The sequence below is a fragment of the Centrocercus urophasianus genome, unplaced genomic scaffold, assembly GCF_019232065.1.
Source record: "Centrocercus urophasianus isolate 14NV4802_14NV808 unplaced genomic scaffold, USGS_Curo_1.0 seq_11, whole genome shotgun sequence".
Classification (NCBI taxonomy): domain Eukaryota; kingdom Metazoa; phylum Chordata; class Aves; order Galliformes; family Phasianidae; genus Centrocercus; species Centrocercus urophasianus.
The window spans coordinates 20,030,445-20,054,081 of NW_024884253.1; the positions used below are offsets into that span (position 1 = coordinate 20,030,445).

The following is a 23,637-nucleotide window of genomic DNA, read 5'->3' on the forward strand; positions in this document are numbered from 1 at the left end:
AGTTTACATTCATATGGTGTTATAGTCGCTTGCTATGTCCTTGTTCATTAAATATATTGGGCATGAAAAACTAAAGATAATGAAATTGTCTTAGTTATATATATGCATAAAACTTTGCAGCACACAGCTGTTGCCATGCAGTGATGTAAAAGTTCATTTAATAGTCCAGGCAGATTAAAATGCAAAAAAAAATTCCAGTAAGATAAATTTTACAGACACTGGAAAACACTATATGGTAATTAGTAGAAGACAAAAAAAAAAAAAAAAAAGAACCAACCAAAAACAACAATAACAACAAAAACCACCCCACCAAAGAACAGATACTCAGAATAACAGATAAAGAATTCTGGTCAGATCAAATTGGAAAAAAACAATTCTAAGATTTTGAAGAAAATAAAAACCCAAAACCATTCCACATCTTAGTAAAAACAGAACTGTGTACTGATTTTTCTAATCTACTTCTCCCTTACATTTCTTCTGTAAACAGATGATCATACGAACAAGAGATTCCTCTCTCAATGCAAAAAATTTATTATTAACTAAGGTCATAGTATTTGAAGAAAAAAAAGCTTATAACTCTCCCTCTCTCTTTAAATATATATATCAACACGCACTATCATTAGTAATGTTTAGTAATTAAATACATTTCTAATACTTCTTAAAATATTTTAAATTAATCAACTTATTAAGTAAAATTAGGATTCAATAAACTTTCGAATTCTTCCCTAACAGCAATAATGCTGGTAAATAAAGAAGTTAACACACCAGCAACCAGGCATGGCCAGCCAGCATTCCCCACTCTTTGGAGGTTCTTTTTCTTCCCTAGATCAGGTATTTTTTGGCATATGGGGAGGGAAATAATCCTAGAAACAAGCCTGCATTTGCTTTGTTTAAATTCACATGACTAGGCAAAAACAACCTACATGCTGAAAAGCCAAGTAGCAGCAGACAGACAAAAATCCTTCTATGACTGAAGGACAAGCTCTAAATACCTCAGGTATGAGATCTTACTGTGGGAGAGAAGGAGTATATGAAACACCATGAAAAAATATCATCACGTATACCTATGCACTACGCAATAAACACTTTTAAATACTTGCACTCACAGGATTCTGCAACGTTATCAGTTTTCATATGGAAAGTGTGTGAGCAGCATATGTAAAACTGCTCAAATCACTTTGCTGTTAAGCAAACAAGCAAGTGCCTGGAGGGGTCAGAATAAAGTAACTGGTCTCATTATGATGAATAGCATTAACTTGTTCTGTCTTGCCAAGTCAGTAAGTGGTGTGAATTTAATGGCAATTAGCTGAGATCAAAGTTGAAATGTCATGAACAAAGTAGGTAAAACTGACCATATCAAAGAAGGAAAGCGTATCATGGGTGACTGAGAAAAAATTACTTAGATTTATTCAGAATGTTTTGAGTTGTTAATAGAAAAGGACAGATCCTTATACAATGTTTATTTTCAAAACAGTATTACTGATTAAGCAGATTTCTAGGAGACTGCTTTCACGGGTAAATTGACCAAAAAAACTGATATTGAAGTAAACTTCTCTGTAATAGCTTCCATTGTGGACACACGGTTCTGAATATTTTCCCAAGAAATTCAATTCTCAGTTAAAGTCATGCACTTTCCCTCCTACCTGGCAGACATGGGAATAGTAATTTAGCAGCCATTCAAAGCATCAGGAAAAGTCCACAGGCATCAGAAAACGGCAGAAGGGGAAAGAGTTCATGTGTAGACTTCAGGAATTGTAATAGGAAAAATATTCGTCTCACTAAATCTACATATCTTAATCAAGACTGACACAAAAATAACTAAGTTTAAATTATATGAGATTAATTTGGGGAAAATGAGCTTTGGATTTTTTGTTGTTTTATTGTTATTGTTGTTGTTTCGGATTTTTGTAGTGCTTTAGAAGATCTCCTATTCCATATAATATTAACAGCAATGAAATGCCTCTCTCTTAAAAAACCTACAGTATGCTCTGAACTTTTTTAGATATTCTCAACTACTATCAATATAAAATTCCATGCCTCATGCACTGATTTCCAAGTGAGAGTCTGAAAATAGTCTGTGATAATTTCTATTGCATTTTGCATGGATAGTAGTATATATTTTACTGACGAGCTGAAACACAGAGAAGTTAAATAATTAGACATGACCAGCAAATGGATGGAAGAATAAAAGAATTTTTTGGCTGTAATCCTTAGCTTATACATTCAACGTAGGTAAAATAATAAACAGTGAAAACAAGTTGCAATCCTGTTTGAATTAAAACCATTAAACCTGGACACAAGAAATTGTCCAGTATAATAAATGGCAGTATATTTTTGACCTTAACCTGAAGGGTAAAGACCCAGAAGTTCTTAGGCAATTAGTCAGCAAGGTCAATGAGAGATTTGCTTGAGCAAGAACTACGTTTCTCAGATCAAAGATAACCAGCATTACACTCTGCCCTAACCAGTCCCAGATTCACACTTTCCCTTACTTATTTACATTGATCTTATGACTATTTTTATAGATCCATCAGAATAAATGTGCTTTTACTCTTTTACTAATATTTGTTTAATTAAGTTAATTAATTACAGCTTAACTGAAATATCGTACAGAAGACCTCACGCAGCTTTCAAAGTGTAGGCTGAATGCTAATCCCCCTTTTTTTTCTCTTTTAACTAGCAGTAGGGATGAAGTCAATAAATTGTCAATAACACACTTGCTTTGATGGATCTTCAGTAATTTACTTTCATACCACTTCATAAATTTCTTAGGAAAACTTCTGGGATCACTGATACAGTACCTCCACCATGGGAAAATTTGGTTTAAATCTGCTCTGCTGCCAATAAACCAATAAGAGTAACTGGCTGATAATCCTCCCACACTACTCTGTTTAGGTATATGCATTCAACCAGCGAAAGTTTAATTTGTTCCGCTAATGGCACAGAAAACTACTCAAACTTATTCACCATATAAATTTGAACTTCAGTCTGCTATTTTTTGTTATTCCTTTGGCAGAAAATTCAAGCTATTGAATGCTTTGTAATTCAAACTATTTTATCTTCCCTTTGATCTAAAGCATAACAATAACACTGGACACTATCAGTAACTAAATATTAAACTGCACTTTGCAGAGGAAGCACATTAAAAAGCCTTCAAAAATCTGAACATTATTTGTATTGGCACACTGACATGCAAGGCACTTTCTACTGTTCTAATGTGTGTAACATTACTCCTGAAGTAATGCACTAACACTAGTGATGTCAGCTACCTTCAACATAATTTAAGCTCCAGTGCTTTCCTTTAGGGTTTCTAGTGGGATGACACATCTTAATTAGGAATGGCCTATTTGGTTGAAAGAGAATTTAATGTATAACGACACACCAAAAATGTAATATAGAAGCCGCAGGAACTCAAAACAGCGGCATAGAAGCTCCTTTTAAAAGTGCTGCAGGAGTTGTAGCTTCGTAATGGTTTGAGGACAGATGGAGTTGCGTAAAAACTCTTGAAAAATCTATGAAGAAAATACCATGTTATAAAGCATTTTAGTACTATCCCATCTCAGGAAGAAAAATTACTGGAGAACATTAAAAAAAACTTCAATCAACTACTCTTCTAGATATGACATTGCATTTAGGAAGGACTTTGTCTAAGCTTCCTTAAAGATGTCAGTAACACTGCACAGTTACTGACAAACTAGCTAGAATTTCTAAACAAACAAAAAAACCTCCAAGTGTTCTGCTGGCATTCTTCCTGGGTGTGAAGAAACAAGTGGAGACTTGCTAAAGGAACAGGGTTTTCCTCATTTTCCACCACCAATCCTCTGGGAAGCAAAAGTATCTAGAGTTAAGAAGATTTGTATGTTCTCTCCATGTGTAACACTGATACATTGATACGAACAGATCAAACAACATGCTGTGGATTAGAACAATTTTTTTAGAGCTTTCAAATCTCGGAAGATTTGTTTTCAGAACATCCTTTTCAGATATAACGAGAATAGTTATCTTCTCACCTTACACTAATACACATACATAGACACACACAGGTACAGTAAAACACGAAAATACTTAGGAAAATTATAAGCTACTCTGTAATTTGGTAATCCTAGTTTTTTGAGCACTCATTAAGAAATGAACTCTTGCCACTGTAAATTCTTCATTCTGTGTTTCATTTGAAGAAAAGAATGGTAAAGTTGGAAGATTTTTCCACTCTTCAGGAAAATATTCAAAAATTCTCAGGGGAAAAAAAAAAAAAAAAAAAAAAAAAGAACAGTAGTGAAAGCTGGATTAGATTCACATTTTTATTATTTAAACATAATATTTTATCTCGTTACACTAGTTTCCCTTCCTGCAGAATTTGAAGCAGGAAGGCTTCAGTGACGTAGGGAATCATGGCCCTGTGAGGTGTGAACCCCAGATGACTGCCCACAAAGAACAAGTTATGTTTGGCAGTCATGAGCCTGTAAGTTCTGCATGCTGGGTGCTATACAGTAAAGCAGTGGCCACCCCTAGAAAGAGCTTTAAGGTAAGAGAACATAAGGAGAAATCTGTGGTAGACAGAAGTGGCAGAACTTAACTCATCCCATACCTGAACGCATGGTGGGAATGCAGAAGTTGCTCTGTTTTCCCAAAGACAGAACTTAAATGCTGCTGATTCCCATCCTTGACTTCAAGTGGTTCTCAGTATAACAGCATTCACTGGCAACTGTTTTGCTGTAGGACCTCACAGAAAATGATGGAAGAACATTTTGTTCCCTTAATATTACCTCATGCTATTTTTGTACTAATGTGCCTTAATTTGTAATTTCTCTGCTCTTAAAATGTTCTGGAGTCACTTGCTCAAGTCCACTCACACCTCAATTCACAGAAATCATGTCAGAGCAGCTGAGCTGCTGCAATTAGAGCAGAGGTGACCAACTGTTGCAGTTAAAAGCAGAGCCAACCTGCAGGCAAGGCTATAAGACCCAGTAAATCCATTCTGCAAATAGTCTCCCTCAGTGGGGAGGAGCAATGCAAAATGTTTTACTATGCACAACAGCAACGCTGCCTTCCTCAAATACCTCCAGTACCTTTAACTTTCTAATTCTTGTGAAGATTTTAACCACCATATTTCTACCTTGCAGGTGGATTGTTCTTGCCTTGTGGTTTCTGCATTAACAGGAAGGCACAGTCTTCAAATCTGGGGCCTAACCTGCTGCCATCACATAACAAGCACCCATTCATTCCACCATGATTTTGACAGAGAATTTTCCAGAGAAAAAAATACAAGTTTTCTTGTTAGAGGCACCCTGTTCCAGGAAAAAAGACTGAAAAAAACCCATAAAGATACACATACTATTTGTAACAAAGATCATTTGACAATTTCTTGAATGGTCTTTAAGTAAGCACTTCCACAATCTTATTGGCTGAGGTAAGTGGTCAGTATTACCTTAACAAGTATCCTGGGATAGATACAACATGGACATAACTGTCAGCCACACAAAGAAGGTTCACACTGGCCTTACAAGCACACAACAAGCAGAAGTGGGCATTCCTGCTCTCACTCCTCCCATGCCACAGCAGCTCCTACAATTCCTGCAGTGAAAGAAATTCCTGGTTGCTTCTGTTTACTTGGGAAGTATGAGGATATTTGAGACACAACATCTGGCACTTCTGATCAAAAATCTCTCATTCAAGTGTAATGGGATGCATACTTTTTGGTACTGTGCAAGCATTTGAAGAAAAATTAAAGTTGAACAGTTAATTTCCTACACGTCTATTTTTTCAAAGGAAACATGGCATCAAGCTGTGAAGACAAGGAACCCGGCAATGGAAATTCAGTGTAGTCATCTGCAAAAGATTGTGCAAGCTGCAACATCACAACAGTGCAAGGAGACAGACTGACTTTTAAAGCACATATTTTACCAGCTATTACACACTCTGATGTCCTTAGTGAGCATGCAGGTAGCATTTTTTGAAATTGCTACTGATATACTTGCTTTATTTTGATATTTTACAAGCCTATCCCCCATCACAAGCATAACAGAAGCTAGAGCAAAGTCTTTACCAAGTACCATAACAGAACAAATAAGATTGTAACACTGAGTTGGAAAATTTTGTGCCTTAAGTATGTGCAACAAGAAAAATACTCTGAATCTTAGCTCCTAAATGTTCAAGCAGCTCAATAAAATGGAAAGACTTCAACTGAGAATGCAGTGAATAAAATACTGAATTTGACTAACAATTAAATAATGGAATCTCCCTTTAGACTAAAAGCAGAGACTACAGCTAGTAACCGACGTCTCACTTCAACATTGTACAGCTGCTCCACAGCAAAGACTTCAGACATTTGAATGCATGCATGCATCTTATTTTCCCAGGATTTCAAAGTCCACATCCAGGCTGCTGCTCAGCCATTATAAATGAGTAATTCAAGTAGGGCATGACTGCTTCTTGTATTAACTTGATAAAGATGTTTCACTCAAAGTACCTCAACAGTTGTGTTAAGTCATCCCTTTCACAGGCTCATTCTGTGCTATGTTAAGAGTAAAAAAAAAAAACAAACAACACGGAACATAGTAATATTATAAAGATTACCGTGTTATTACCACACTTGTTCTCTAAACTCTGAAATACAAATATACCCAGTTTCCTGATTTTTAAATTAAATATTTAATCAAGTAATTGCACTCTGCACTGAAGTCTTACTTAATTTAAACATGCAATTACTTAAAAGACTGATACTCACATTTTCAACTACACAAATCTGTTTTTACTAAGTTCAGTTACAATGATGATCATTTCTCATCTGACAAGTTTTCCAAAAGTTGGTTTCAAAACACTACTTTAATCCAATAGATTAATTTTAAGCTTATTTTTTATTAATGAGTCTATTATCAAATATATATTAAAACTACTTTGCTATAATTTTAATGACTGAACAGTGCTTGGGCTAAAATACATTTTGAATAATGACACATTAAACATCTTACATTTTCTTCTATGAATTTTTAGTTCACAACCTTGAGAGAAGGTTTGCTCAGTAGAGGTTTTCCTTTCTTCTTAACACAAAGGGAACAAAATTATAAAGCTCAAAATAAAAAGGAGAATTCATAGTCTCCTTTCATGAATTTATTCCCATTGAATGGACAACAATGGCAGGCCGGCCCCTCGCAAGGGTTTGGAACTGGATGATCTTTAAAGTCCCTTACAATCCAAAACATCCTGTGATTCTATAATTAAATATCAAAAATACTGCATATATAATTATTGCAAATGCCAATGAGGACAAAAGGTCTAGTTTATTTAAAAGATAATTATGGCTGAACAGAATTACTCTCTATGCCATGGGCAAACACAGAACAGAAAAATATCATCTAGAAGTGATCCAGAGGCAACACTTGCACTCCACTAATGCTAAGCCAGACACTCGAATGTTTCATCAGACTTCATATCTTCTCCATTCTTCCAGTGAAAGTGTTCTTATTTACTGAATCTTTATTATTTTCCCACTTTGAAAAACAAAAACCACACAAAAAAAAAAAAAACCAACCCAGAACAAAAACTCTTCTATAAAAGCCAATTTTAGAGATTTACACTTTTCACTGTATTGAAGCTACATTTCTTTACTGTTTAAGAGCTTCATCTCATCAAAAAGAAACAATCATAGGCACTGGTGAGGCACCAGGAGATGGCAAGAGCCAGTCAGCCTCTGATGCATTCTCTGATGATTATTAACCTAACATGAACATTCAGGATTACTCCTTATTTTCATCTAGGGTTGGAGTTATATCACTGGAACACTGTCACTTTTTCCCCTCCGGTGCAACAGTTCTCAGCGCTGACATTCAAAAAGCTGCAGCTCACACCGATCGGTGCCTTCCTGCCCACCCTCCCACATGCAGCAGGCTGCTATTCCAGCGCTCCTGGACATAAAGCAGCACAGTCCCAGCTACCTCTCCAGCTTGGCATCCGTCCCAGGCAAATGGCCCCAGAAGCTGTACAATGACAGATGATGTACAGAGGCTAAAAGTGGAAGAACTGACAGATGTAGGCAGACGCTTACAGCATTGACAAAGAGCTGACACATTTGTTCGGGACTTCCCGACCTTTCCATTCCCATTGATGGGGCACCCATTCCTCTGGCAATGCTTTGTGGTGCATAACCGTGCAATAATCTCATTCAGTTAAGATAGTGCAACCCCAAAATGATTTCCTATTCTGTTTGTAGATAGATACAAGCAATTTTCTAAATCTCTAGGGGAAAAATCACCTTTTCTTTTTTGAGATCTGTCACGTATTGAAAATACATCAGCAATTAGGAAAACACTTAGGAAAAGCAGGCTTTGCATTAATTTGCTGTGCTGTAAGTGGAGCTCGATACCAACAATTAGTAGCGGAAGGGTGAATAGGAACACAGAACTCAGCAAATTACTTTTCTCCAGCAAATGTTTTTGCCATAACCAAACCAGCTGCAAGATTAGGGCAACACCTAGGATTTTCTCATTCAGACATGGTTGCAGGAAAACAAATTGTTCTCCTTTTCACGATGTCTTTTCCTCTGCTGAAAAATGTGAGTCGGACAATAACTAATTTAAACATTTGCCTTCTAATTGAATTATATATCCAAAATAATGCTAGATTTCTCAAAAGGATGTAGTACAAAAGGATTTAAAACAACAAAAAAAAAAGTCAAGATAACCCAGAGGGAAATATTTTTTTTATTAGATGTACTTCTAAATTTAGTAGTTAGATAAACAGCATTTGTACTACAGTTGCTGTACTTAGAAATCTGTTACATAGAGATCCATAGTTAAATGCTCTCATTACCCAGACAGAGGGTAAATTGAGGTCTTAAACAGAGATGAAAAGTTGCACAATGCGCTATTTTCCCTTTACACCAATTTTAAGTATTTCTGTCACCTTAGACGGCAAGAACATACACATACCTCACGCATATTAGCTTGATTTCTGTGCTTCCAGAGGTGATGGGAAAACGAAATCAGTTCACACAGCCCAAGTGATTAAATGGTATAAAGGTTAGAAGTAACTAATGGCTTCTGCAGCATTCATTTCTATACGGTCTGCAGGTTTTTGATAAAAATAGATGGTGATTTTCAGAAGCCTCATTGCACTTGAAGGAAATTAAGCTTATTTAGCATTTCTGAAGTTGTATACCTTTAAGCTAATCTATTCAAAATCAATTGCAGTTTGGTAAACTACAGGAAGATGTCTTAGTTGAGGGCTCATCACTGGGGCTACTCAGTTTAATTTAAAAACAATCAATTTTATGATGGTTCAGCAGCTCCTAGGGATGCGAACTGCTTCTTTTTATGAGGGCTGGTCTGAAAGAAATGTCTCCTATTTTATTATGTCAGCTCATGACATCAGAGGTGAATGTTGGTGGTGTGACAGCAGAGCAAGAAACTTCCCACCAACATTCCTACACATGTCATTGCTGTATGACAGATGGCAGCAGATGGGCAGGCTGACAAAATGGCATCTGATGTGGTAGAGTGTATGAAGGAAAGGCGTTGAACAGAATTCCCCCATGCGGAAAAATGCACCCATTTACAACATCTATTGAGCATTTGTGGAGGCAAAACAGTGGATGTGAGCACAGTGAGGTGGTGGGTGGTGCATTTCAGCAGTAGTGATAGTGGTCACCTCCAGTGGTGCAGATTGTTACAAGTGTGACTACTCCGTGACTGCAAATGTCTGTTTGTAGCATCACGGAAACGAATTTTTGCAGGACAACAATGTGTGGAAGAAGAATACATGGCTGAATACTTCAGACTGTATCCCAAATCATGCAAGTGAGACTGCTAGTACATTTGTGTATTATAACTGGAATATCTGAATGTCTTGAGTGAGTGATCTGTAGCTTTGAGGTTTTTAGTTTTGTTTGTTTGCCTCATCTACTACAGAGTTGAAAAACGCTGGCAGAAAAAAAAATAATGGCCACACAGAAATCATAATCAGAGTTTAACGGTACCTAAAGAATCGTCACAATTTCTGCAGTTTAAATAATGGGAATACTTAATGCTGTTTTTCATAAATGTGCTAAGTTTCTTTTCAGTAATATGGTATTTAATGTACTGTTATTAAAATCTGAAAAACAGGAGTTGACCTGGTCAAAATGCATTTATACTTCATCTACTGCTTTTCAGTTATATCTATTTAGCATTTCATTACAAAAAATTGCCATGTTACATGAACGATTTACATCACAAAAGTGGTAGTGAGAGCAATATAATTCAATTATAAAAGCTGGAAACGGTTTAAACACCGTTTGAAAGTAAACAGTTACAGTCCCTTATGCCCATATCTGGGAAACATCCAAATGGAAGTTAAAGATCCCATGGCATTTTTTCAGAATGAGTAGGAGCTATCCTGATATGTTGGCCAACATATATTTTCTCAATTAAAAACAGATTTCAGTGTCCAAAGCTATGTGTCAGCAATTGCTGAGAGCATATGCCTGTCACATTTCCAGAAATCTCTGCACCATCAGTAAGTGTCTGGTCGCCTTGCTGAATAATGCTTTTCCAGATGCCACAAGTAGAAAATGTGAACGTATTTTCATAAATATATGAAGCTCAGGAACATTATCCTTTATTGTTCTGAAAATAGAATTTATCATTTGAACCCCCATTCTTGAGTGTTTTTTTCTATAAATGAAGCATTAGATATGACTGTGGTGGTCTATGAAACACTTTGACACCCTATGTAAATAGATTATGTCAAGACTGTGAAAAGAAATCTTATGAAACACACATACATAGAAACAAATAAAGGCTGCAGGAATAGCCTTGCATCTGCCGTTCCTAACTTTTAGAAATGTAATGACTTACAAGGTTAAAATGCTTAACACTCAGTTTTTGTCTTAGTTTCACAGTACTTTCTACATTACTTTCAGTTTAAAGAGTAGGTAGAAAGATTTCCCTTATGCACTTCAAGTGTGCAGACCTCACACTGCACTCACAGCTGAGGTGATCGAATCGTCAGTTGCCAGTATCGAAGCATGAACTCCCATCCCAGGAGCTACAAGATGACCTATGTTATCTACAGGCAGAGACAAAACAAAAACTCAAGCAATGTATTCCTAAAGAAAAAGACCTAAGTATGGAAAAGAATCCCTTGCTCAACAGATTTCCTCACATAATGTCTCAAACTCCTTCTATTTGGAGTTGACTACACACCTTCATTGTTCACATTTAATTTTTTAAAAAATATTTTAATTTTTTGCCATATTGCAAAAATATTTGCCTTGTGCTACTAAGAAAATTGGACAAAAGCACATCTTTGGCTCAAGATTTTACTCTGTTGACTGACAGCATAACAAAATAGCACACTTGAAGTCAGTCACTCATGCTTGGAAATAAAATAGACATTTTCAAGGAACCAAACTAGGCAGATTTGCTTCCTAGCAACGGACAGGACAGAGTGCAGTTTGTTTTTGTTGTTGTTGGATGTTTGTTTTTTAAAAAGGATCGTTTTTCCACTCTCATTTTACAGATTTCTGAATCTTATCCACTCACAATTTCAGAATTCTAGTGTGTCTGTATTGCTGAGGGATTTATGGTAGACATAGAAAGAGAGATGAAAACAGCACTTAGATCATGAGGATTTGCAGAATTCCTTGAAGGAAAGGTAAACGAGCTGCCTTACTTCTGCAGTGCACAACTACCTTTCTATAACCAAAATTTACTACCAGTTGCAAAAAGCAATGCAACCCACTGGAAATGATGTTAATCTAGTTAGTAAGGAATAGTACATCCTGCCCTGATACTACCTACTCTCATGGCCATGACATTTTTAACTGAAGCCAGAAGAGTGACAGACTGTGCTTCAGGACAAGTTTACTTCTCCCTTAGACACAGTAAGTAGTAAGTATTAGATTTTCATAAGACAGTAGTTACAGAGGGAATTTATGTCTAGAAAATATTTGATACTTAACCTGCACTGTAGTGCAAAACATACTGGGTTTCAAAGGAAAAGAATGAGGACAAAGCATAAACGAAGTGGCAAATGTATGAAAGCACATGAATTCTAAAAGATAATTTTACAGATGATAGGTTTTAACTCAAGTTTACATTTAACACTGCTATTGACTTGCTGTTCCCAACATGACCCTCCTGTCCCGAACCACCACCTACTGCCCCCACTTGAACTTGTGACAAAATTAACGTTTGATCTGTAACAACTATGAGTTTCCATAGTAGAAACTTTAAGATCACAAGTAATTGTTGTCGTGCCTTCAGCAGAGCAGCTTGTGAAAGGAGAAACTGATTCACGTGGGAGAAACCAGTTTCTCTTTTCATGAATACCCATCACATTAAACAGAAAACTAACATGAACTACATCTTGGTTTGAGATGAGCATCTTCTTTAACCCCTCCTCTAAAAAAATTCTACTACCACCTTTAAATTGTATCGATCTCCAAAACAAAATCCATCCTTCCTAATTGAAAAGAACACAGAAAATCTTGCTCTTCATCAACAAACCATCTGACGTTTTGTTTTCTATGATCAGCTAATCTCAACATCTAGAGGGAGAAACTACACTGCCACAAAATTTTTATGCCCACAAGTTTTGCAACTCAGAAACATTCCAAATTTAGCCTCTCACTTCAGACAGTTGAACCACTATTCTTAATTCAATTTGGAAAACTCCATGACATTAACAACCAAGTTCTTCTCAAAATGTACACTTACCTAAATTTAAATTCACCTTATTCCAACACGAGTAAGACACAAATTGCGCTTTCAGTATCATAGACTATTAGCATTTTTCCAATGCAAAGTATGAGAGCAAGCCAGATTTTTCAAGTAATTAAGAGGATATAAATGTTGTTTGCTGCAAGAGCGCTGTTCTCGAAAGAGCAGAGTCCTGGCAACTATCATAATCCTTTTGAAATTGCTCATATTAAGATTAAAGATCACTTTGTTCCTCTATTCCCACAACTACTTGGTATGGTAAAAACATCAGTCCCCTAGTTTTATATGTAACATCTTTAACATTTGCTCTCCTTTCTGTGCATGTGATTAAATGTAACATTTTGAAATCCCAAAGTTCTGAGAAAAACATAAATCCTTGTCCACAGCTGCTGTTTGACTCTGGAAACACATGCATTTTCTTTTCAAGCATCTACCATCAAAAAATCCCAAAGGATTTGAACTGGAGAACACCTGCATCTCTTCATTTAGTTCCAATAACAGAGTCTAAACTTCAAAATTACAAAAATAGATGCTATGTTCAGCTGCAGTTACATTCTGCCCCTAATTCCCGTGAACAAAAATGCTAAGAGCATGAAATCATTCAGGCAAGCTCTGTCATCGAGAGGATAAGATTTTTTGCACCAGAAGCCCAGTGGGAACTTGATAGAAAACTGGCAACAATTACAGATAAAGTACATAGTGAAATCCTCAGGGAGAGAAAAGGAAATGTAACAAGATAGATGGGTATAATTTTTACACATTTATGCCCAAACCACAAATGTGAATTGTCTTTAATTACTGCAATATATTCAGCATTTGTACTCATTCATTGTGTCAAATTGTTCCAAAATACTTCAAATTACTTTAGGAATTCTCTTTTACAAGTTTGCTTTATTTACAAGTTCGGGCATTCCTTTAAAGTAGAACTGAAAACTTTAAAATTCAAATAACTCTAGCTTTAAAATCCAGACTTTGTGTTGTCCCCCATCTAAGCAGTCAAAATTAATAAACAGAAAAATGCCACTATTAGTTTTAAGTCTGAGAAATGGAAAGTTGGGGAGCATTCATAGTACTTTATGCAGAAAAAGAAATGCATATAAAATCTGTTCCCTCCTTTCAGATACATTCAAAGAGATCAGCAGGTTTTTGAGGGGAAAAGCATATAATATTCCCAGTACAACATTTACAACATTTTTTTAAATTTATGTTTGTATTTATGATATCTTTAAACATTTAATCGTATTTTCCCTTCATAAATCCATTTTTCCTTTGTTTGGAGGGGAGAGATCTTGTCTAAGCTGAGAAAAATTTACAGTAGAGAAAAAAAATCCAAAAATGCTTGGAAACTTACTATATCACTTAAATGAGCAGTTATCAACTTCTCCAAGGTTCAGTATTTACTCTTCAACCTTTGTGCAGTGTTCACACAAACTACAGCAGACGCTTCAGACTCTTGTTTTGATCAACAGGGTCTACCAATTTAGCATATGTGAGCATGACATTCATACAGGTATTTTCGTTCACTTGATAATTTCACTGCTGCGTTGCTGAGCATTTGAGTGGATCTCAAGGCATATTTGATTCTTTTAGTTTTAATTTTTATTTCCTCTCGATTTATACGTTATAGAATTCTCCATACACCGGCTATGCACGCACTCCCATTTATTCAATATGGCAAACCAAACAGAGCTTAATCAGCTCACCTCATCTATTCAACAGCTGCCCATAATTAAATACCAACACCCACATTCATTTTGAAATCTCCCTATTTCTCTCAAAAGCCAGGTGAAGCAAACACGGTCTGCTGCTTGCTCCGAGGGTTAATAAATCCAGGGTTAGTTCAGAGAAGCCATTAAGACGCCCCCCAGCCTCTCTCTCCTATATTGTATATGCTGCAGTTTAAATAAAGACAGTTGTAAAAATCAGGGGATGTACTGCCCTATGCACAGACATTCTTGAGGAATTTTTTATACAACTAAGGTACCCAAAATTAAAAGCACCAGCATGCAGATGTATAATTAAGGATTAAACAAAATCCCTAAATACTTCTAGCATTGTGCTAACGATACAAAACAATAAAACACCATTCCCAAATTATCACCAGCACATGAACTTGTTACATGTGATTCTTACTTTGCTGCAGGTACTCCACACAGTGCACTTCAATGTTGCCCTTTTTGGAATAATGTTTCATAAAAATACTTTCTCTCTTTGCTGCTCAATGCAGCACCTCACTGCTAGAAACAATCTTTTTCTCCTCCTCTCAGTAGCAAATAAGAAATAAAATACTTGTGCAAAATACTTTATCACTCCAATTGTAAATACACACTCAACCTTTGCAGGGCCACCTGCAGCTGAGCAACAAAAGGAAGCTGCACAGCAGCCTGGGTCACCATGGATCACAGGATTTCAGTGGCACAATGCAGCAGCTGACACAACAAGGGGAGAAAAGGGCTCCTACCTGTTCTCCAGCTGAACTCACCCGAATTATTCAAGAAATGCATGCCATTGGCACAAACTCCCCCCTGGCACTTCATACCCAAATAACTGCTTCCATTTTGGACCCAGTTGTTTTCCATTCGACCTCACAGATGCATAAGGAATTCATAAGCTACACCTCCTTCATGTTTATATAAGCAAAATTTAAAAGAGACCACTCAGCCATTGTATTGTATTCCAAGATTCTTCCACAAACTCTTTTAGGATGTGGTCCCATTGTTTGTTAGAGTACCAGAAACTCTCCTCCAGAGAAGCAATTTCTCTGGGTTTTAACCACAAAATCACTCCCACCAAACTGGAACTGCAGTTCCCCTTAACTCTTTCAGAAACTACATCTGTCTCAACAGCATCAGCTACATGGCTATTTTTACAAGGCTTGCTCTAGTCTTATTTCTAGCCATCTGACAGTACAGAACAACACTAGATATTTTTTTCTCATCCCTTATGGACAGATTGATTCTTTCAACAAGCAAGTTGCGCTATTCCTTCTTCTTTCTTGCAGTATTAATTCCTATTGCAGACCATCACATCTAATATTATTAGGAGAAATGACTCCAATAGCACAACTTCAGTACTGCCAAATCATCTCTAGTAATAAAGCTTTAAACAGCACTTTTATTCCCCCGTGGCATAAGCTGAATTTGCTGTCAAATTATCCAGTAGAGCTTTAATTCCCAAAAGTGACTGCAACTGACAGCAAAAGCATTTTTATGCTTTCAAATCACTTCATGTAGTTTCCACATTCGTGTTGAAAAGGCTAATCGTATCTCCTGTATTACACTGCCTCACTTCCTTCAGCACACATTTGTGAAGGCTTTAATTCCCTCATCGTTTGGATAGAACCTGAGATAGCTTAAACATTGCTCCCTCACTTCATGTACAAAACAAAACTAACAAAAGAAAATCCACACTCTCATTTGTAGTACACTACTCTGCACGCTTAAGGGGATCAAAGCTTCAACAAATCCGTCAGCTTTTCCCTCTGATTTCTGCCCTATCTGCTGCCCTACAGACAGACCTAGAGCTGTAGGACAGGGTGCACAGATCAGCAACCATCATGGACCACATAAAATCAACACTGCTTTGCTGAGGAACGGGGCAGGTGGCCCAGGAAATTCCCAAGTCTGAACATTTTAAATGCATCTCCGTTCATCTACAAGACAGTTATCAAGGATACTTATCTGTGATGAATCAACTTTTTCCAATACTATTAATCAACCTCCAAGTCCCTGCATACCTCTGAACCACACTTCATTTGTTCATCTCTTAATTCTCTAAGGCATCATCTGTCACAAGCTACCAAAAACAGATTGCTATCTACCTGGATTATCCATTTTACTTACGGGATAAACTATATGTGACTACTGTGACCAGTAACAACTACAATTACTCTGTAACATAGTTTTGGTTTTTGGCTTTTTCCTTTTTTTTTTTTTTTTTTTTTAATATTCTATGTATGCACAGCTCCCTTAAGGGTTAAAGAATATTCTGGGACAAATTAGAAAGTTAAATTTCAAAAAAGGCAGAAAAAGCAATAATCAATAATAGTAATTAATATTGTTAGCATTATGAACATTTAAAGTCACTTAAGAGAGACAGCAGGTCCAACAGATTTATGCCACTTCTTTCTTTTAAAAAGGGATCTGAATCATGAACTGGTATGAGGCAATGTTTTAGTGGCAGGAACTTGAGCAAACTGTTATAGAAACAGCATCAAATATTTCAGTATGATACTCTCCAAGAAACGTACAAGTACCAATGCTGAGATAATAATCTAAAAACTGATGGAGTGGCTACTGCTTACAAATAATTTGCTTTGCACAAAAGAAAAAAGATTTTGCTTATACACACATTTGCAAAGACAACAATAAATTTGCCACTGCTTAACAGATCAATGATATCTAACAACCATTAAAAATTCACTTGTCATTAAAAATGAAAAATGGATAAAACACTTTCAAACACTTCCTGTATTTGACAGCACTGTGGCCATTTTTTTGCTTTCTTTAATCTACTTTTTTTTTTTTTTCCATTTTATCTCCTTACAGCATTCTTTGAATGGAGCAACTGTTTAATGTCACTTGTAAAATGCAACAACAGCAAAACCTAAATATCTGTATTTCTCAAGCTGTATTCGTTTTAAGTCAGATTCAGTGATGCTTAAAACAGACCAATGTTATGTTTAAAGCCCAAAGAAATCATATGAATGTTAGAGTATTAGTGTCCACAAAGTCAATATCTTTAAATTTACCTGAGCAAATCTCTGAGAAATACTAACTTGTTTCTCATTTAAATCGATCACATCAATTCAAGAAAGACAAATGTATACTCTTCAAGAAAGAAAAATGCATACTCAAAGACAAATGTACACTCACACATCTTAAAAATCATCTTTTTAATTATTAAGAATTAATTTAGAAAATGTATTAATTGAATTACAAACTATTCTGCAAATTTACGTGAACCGCTTCAAACACTATATGTCAACTTCTGCATGAGAAGCTCAAGTTACTAGAGGAAAGAAAAAACAAAAGTAACATTTTCAACAAGAACCCTAGCAAAAAATAAAAATGTTTACAAAATATACTTTGTATAATTTATTTATAAGGCAACCAAAGTCAATGAAGCATTTCTTCCTGAAGAGGACATATATCAAAACACCGCTTTGAGTTTTTGTGTGTCACAGTGAGCTGCAGCCATTATATGTGCAGCATGTGAAAAAGATACCTTGGCATTTGGCACATTTTATATCAAGCCCCTCTTTTGAAAATCACATTGGATAGGAAAATGTAATGCGATACCAGCTTAACAAGAGTTTTGCACTTACCAGAATTATGGCAGTAGTCCATACACTGTGGAATTTGGATTGTAAAGGCTACCAAATCTGGAGCTAAGAGAGATTCTGGCTTTCTGCTCTCATTGAGCCATTTACTGCTGTGTAAGTCTCTGGTGTCAGAAGGCCCTTGAATTAAAGGAATCAGCTTCTCTTTTCCACCATCACCTAAGATAAAGATTAGACTTCTTAGATCTCCTATTGTAACAAGATCATTTTTCAACTTATAAACATTCACTAGTCCACCTATTAACACTGCAAGTACAGAATTAAAATAGGAAATAGAAAGAGCAAGTACTTATAAACTATTAAGCCACTTCCTTAATACCATCTTGTAAATGTCTTGACCTCTAGGAAGATTTCAAATGAAGTAACTGAGTCTCTTTATAATTGTAATTTCCATCCTGAATTTATAAAATAATTTCTTAAAATATCACCCTGAACTCAATTTAGAGTTAAATACACTCAGTTTTAGTGTTCTGAACACTAGCTACCATGTAGCAATAAAAAGATGGTAGATAATCAGAATGTTACTGTAATCTCTTCAAAAAAAAAGCTTGTTAAACAAAATTTAAAATTATTCATCATCATGTCCTCAAGTCCTTCTCAAGTGGGATGTGAAACACTTGCACCACTGATGGAAAATAAGACACGAAAAAATAAACAGAATAAAATATAATACTACAAAAAGAGCAAAATACAAATACGTTGTGTAATATTAAAATGTAGTTTATTCCAGTTTCCTTAGTGCTTTTAGCTTCATTTTTATCTCAGAAGACATAAACTAAATATTGTGTTCTTTTTCAGTGTCAAAATTGACTAAACTAGGGCCAGGTTGGATCATCCTGGCACACAATAACAACAAAACAAAAACAGAATACAAAAAAATCCTTTCTGATTCATAGGAACAATGAGTAAATTCTTGTTTCAGTAACTCTCCTTGTAAAAAGCAAGGCCAATTCTCCTACACAGGCAATAAAGTTTTACATGGTCCAGCTGCACATACCTGGGGCTTTGGCACAAATTTTTATTGATCCCACGGTCCCAGAGGCACATTTGACCAATGATGTGCTGCAGTACTTCAATTCAACATTCTGGATTGAGCCCTCAAGAGTTGGCAGGGGATTCTTAGATTTCACACCTAATAAAAGAAAACTGCAAATGTACTAGCCTGTTGAATTTAAATATTTTTATATTCCTTTACCAAGGCATTTAAACTTAATTATACTTTAATTATCTACCTTAGATGTTCTTATAGCATTTTTGTTGTGATTCACAGTTTTTAACGGGAAGTGGGAGCACATTCTGTAGACTTTGTAATACAGTTACACATAAATATAGGCAGAAATGAGAGAAAAACACACAAAGCCACTTAGATACTGCAATAATAAATATGTATATATACACACATACATACACTTTTGTTTTCAGTTTGTGAGTGCCACCCCAACTACTTTCTTTCACGTTGTTATTGTGACCCTTTCATTTCAGGATATTAAAATGACTCAGTGTTCTGAGCCCACGCTTAGGCAACAGCACTTGCCTCAGTAGCAATGTAAAGGCACTAAACCCATGTGGCTGAAGAGCACAGAGGGCCAGCTCACTTGCTTTTGTTCAATGGAACCTAGAGTTCAAACCTTGCCTTAGGTCACGAGTAGAACCAGGTTCTGGTGGTCTTTTCTCAACCCTATTTGTGCACCCAGCAAAGCACGCAGTGCTCAGAACAACACGGGGCACTGGCACACCTGAGCCACAGGCCTGAGCTCCACAAGCTGCATAGGGCAGAGCCAAGCAGCCCACAGAGCCTCACAGCATGGGCAGGGGCAGCCAGCCCTCCAGTGCTGTGCACAGCTACCTATTGGAGAACAAGCACATAAATTCAGTCACAAATGAGAAAGAAACCGTTTCAGCACCTGTAAGTAGCATGAAAGGAAAAACTAACAGAAGTTACCATTTTTAAAGTTTTTTCCCCCTTGACGCAACAGTGACTCCGAATTTGTCAGTAAGTTGGCAAGCACCTTCTTAATTATGCAAGCATTAGTATAATTATGGAACCATTTCCTTACATACGTAACGTAGAATTTGTTCCAAAATCTATAATTATGCAAGAAAAGTATTATGGAATAGCAGATATAAAAAATGAAAAAGCATTTTGATTTGTGCTTCAAGATAGTTACACATATTAAATTAACTTAATATATTCTCCAAAGAATTAATTTTTTGCACGATCTCTCAATGAGTCTCTAAAGAGTGATTCCAACCTTTCCTAGTGAGGAAAAATGGCTTGAGGAAAAATGGTTATTTCTCTAATTGATAGGAAAGAGAAATTTCACAACCTGGTAACTGGGCTTAGTTCACTGTGCCTATTTCAGTTCCTAAGCATTAACAAGCGTTTGGTAATCCACACAAAATCATTTGGTAAGCAGACTTCTTGCTCTGGAAAGATACTACAATAGTTTTTGAATAAAAAGCACACTAGGAAGAGTAGCAACACAGAAAGGGATACATAGCATGAAGCAAACCAGGAAATGGGTTCTACATTCTACACATACTGTCTTATCATATTTTAACCTGCCTGCTGGGGTTAAGGCAAATCCAGCCTTCCCCTGAGTCGGGATTCAGGAAGGCCTCAGGCTCAGGGAATGCTCACTGCAACCTGTCTGCATGTCTGGCACTACAAGACCTCCTTGGCTTCCAGTCTACAGGATCAGCTACTGGTGTTAGCCTCACCCTCATAGACAACCTTGCCTGGGGCGAGACTCTTAAAGCTGAAAATCCCCTTTCACCTACGGTTTTATATCAGAAATGATGCATAAATTTGCCAAAAGCAGATAGGGTTTCTCTAGGCATTTCCTTATCTTGACTCTATGTCTTATACTTCTACACTTCTGCAAACACAGTCCACTGTGTTGCAAAAATCAAGGATTTGTTTTCTGCTTTTTTACCCCTTTTCCAAAACAGACGATAAAATAGTTAATAGCATCCAAAATTACGCCTAAAGCATAACAATGTTGTTACATCCACCTCCCAGCAGCACTTTTATGGCTCAAAGCATACAAGCTGTAATGCCTCATACATTTCTCTCGCTTCCCTATGGAAAATACAGTAACTAATTCACTAATACTTGGAAAACTAAGTATTTTCCATCATTAAGTCCACTTCTTGACCTAGGTGTTGAGGCATTTCTGTTTTAGTATCACATCTGATAACACAGAAACAAGTTGCATGTGACTGCAACTATTTGTCTCTGCTCTCTCACCTGTTCCCTCACCAAACAACTTCTGGACTCACTGAATTTTAGCAAGATAAAGCAAAGTAAGCAGAGACACTTATCTTCTGGGATCTTCATGAAAATCTGGGTATAGTTGCCCTGTAACTCAAACCATCAGCATATGCACAACAGTCAGCAAAGCACAGTTCAAAGCAGCCAGAGCATTTACATCCAACCAGCAGTTGAGGATCACAAGAAGGACATTAAGAAGCTGAATGACTTGGCCTTGAAGGAATACACAAACTCTCAATATGTACTCATAATTAATATTACATAATTAACAGCTGTATTCTAATGCATATGATGAAGAAGTTTATTTTTGGAAGACCTATTAGTGGATGAATACTTCCACAGAGGATTATTTGAAAAGGACATCAAAAAGTATTGGAAAAACGCAGTGCTGTCTTGCCTTTTGTGCATTCTTTTGACACGAAATGGCATTATCATTCTGCTCTCATTCTTAATACCTGATAACCACAGCACAATACACTGCAGTAATCAAAGAAAAGTTGAAACAAAAATCAATTTCACAGCTCTGGACTGAAGGATACTTGGAAAACCCACTTGCTGAACATTAAAACCCTGTGTAAAGCATACAGTAAGAGATATGGAACTTACGATGGCTACCTAGAACTTTACCACGAAGACAAAAATCCACATGACCCTAAGGTGACACCCCTTGTCAAGTTTCAAGTTTCTTTTTCAAAATAGAGATAAATTAGTTATTTCAGTGAACCATTTATAATGAATAAGTTTAATACGGGAAACACCACACTTTTCTCCACCTCCAAATTTTTGGAAGGGATGAACCATGCCTCACCCAACTCATCAAATTGGCAAACCGTCCTCTAGAGAAGCAGCCCTGTTTACTATCTGTGCCTCTGCCCATCTGTAGTTTTTAACTCTATATATTCAGTTCTTCCTGAATACCCTCCCATTTCTCTTCCATAACGACATCATTTTAAAACCAAGGTCTCAATGGTCATACACACAGCTAAAATGTTCCTTAAATACCTATCTCAAAACATCTGTAAATTGTCTGGCAGCTCTGTCTTCTCAGACAATCATTTCAGCAGGAAGATGTTAACACTCATAGGTAAGAAATGTTCCATGTATCCAACTACAGGCTCAAATTTGGTATGTGAATAAACATTAAAGAAGATTTTTTTTTTCAGCAAAGACATGAAGCATGAACTCAAAATGGAACAAGGTGAACCAAATCTCCCATTGCAAGCAAGCAACACTTTCCAAATTTCAACTTCTGCAAAGTCACTGAAAATGAAGCATGAAAAAAGCTTATATTTGAGGTTTAAAAATAACCACGCAAGTGGAATTTGTGCTGTACTTATTCTTCTGGAATCATACTTTAGAAAGTATCACCATTATTTACTTGACTTTTCTACTCTATGTAGCCAAAAAACAGAGAACAGTTTCTTTCTCAGTACACTTCACATTTTCCTTAGCTCATTTATTTTCATCAGGGTCATGATAAACAAAAGGAAGACAGAAAGATCTGTGTACCTGTCTCTATCACATACAATCTAACTTTGCTTCCAAAGAACATCTTTCCCACGATAAAACTACTTGAAATAAAAATCATGTTTCCTTCCCAATATGTAATAATATTGACACCCGTGATCAAACCAGCTTTTGAAAAATTTGAATATTAAACACAGAATATAACATACAAAAGATTTTCCCCTTGGAAAATTGTTTTTTTGGTAATAGATTTGTTCCTCACTTCCTCAAATCGACATGTGCTAAGTCAATGACACTGTGTGCAAGTGGGAGTGAACAAAAGCACAGGTCACAGTTGTGGCTCCTTTATAGATCAGCCCAGGATTTGGCTGGTTGACAAATTTATCAATGCTGAGCAATAACTTAAGACCCATTAGAAAGAGTTTACAAATTAGTGATTTTATCAGTGGCCTATACGTCTTAGAATCATAGAACTGTTAGAGTTGGAAGGGACCTTTAAAGGTCATGTAGTCCAACCCCCCTGCAATAAGCAGGAACACCTACAGCTAGATCAACTTGCTCAGAGCCCTTCCTGCCCAACCTCAAATGTCTCCAGGGATGGGACATTGACTACCTCTCCGGACAGCCTGTTCCAGAGCCTCATCACCCTTAGTGTATAAAATCCCTTCCTTACATCGAATTAAAATCTCCCCTCCTTTAGTTTGAAGCAATTTCCCCTTATCCTATCACAGCAGACTCTGCTAAGAGTCTGCCCCTCCTTCTCTAAGAAGAGGCTACAAGTCCCCCTCCCTCTTTATCTACTGACAAGTCACTCTCAGGTCTCCCCGGAGCCTTCTTCAGGCTAAACAGGCGCAGTTCTC

General features: G+C 36.6%; 1 protein-coding gene across 6 annotated transcripts in view; it reads right to left on the reverse strand.

Annotated features, from left to right (window-relative positions):
• VPS13B (vacuolar protein sorting 13 homolog B) overlaps positions 1-23,637 on the reverse strand; it is a 417,159-nt gene that overhangs the window by 265,633 nt on the left and 127,889 nt on the right. For all 6 annotated transcript variants that reach the window (XM_042834797.1, XM_042834830.1, XM_042834815.1 and 3 more), the window contains exons 18-19: positions 19,034-19,168; positions 18,022-18,195 (exon numbers count right to left, since the gene is read on the reverse strand). In XM_042834797.1, the coding sequence (XP_042690731.1) occupies positions 18,022-18,195; positions 19,034-19,168 (309 nt within the window). The remainder of the gene's footprint in view (positions 1-18,021; positions 18,196-19,033; positions 19,169-23,637) is intronic.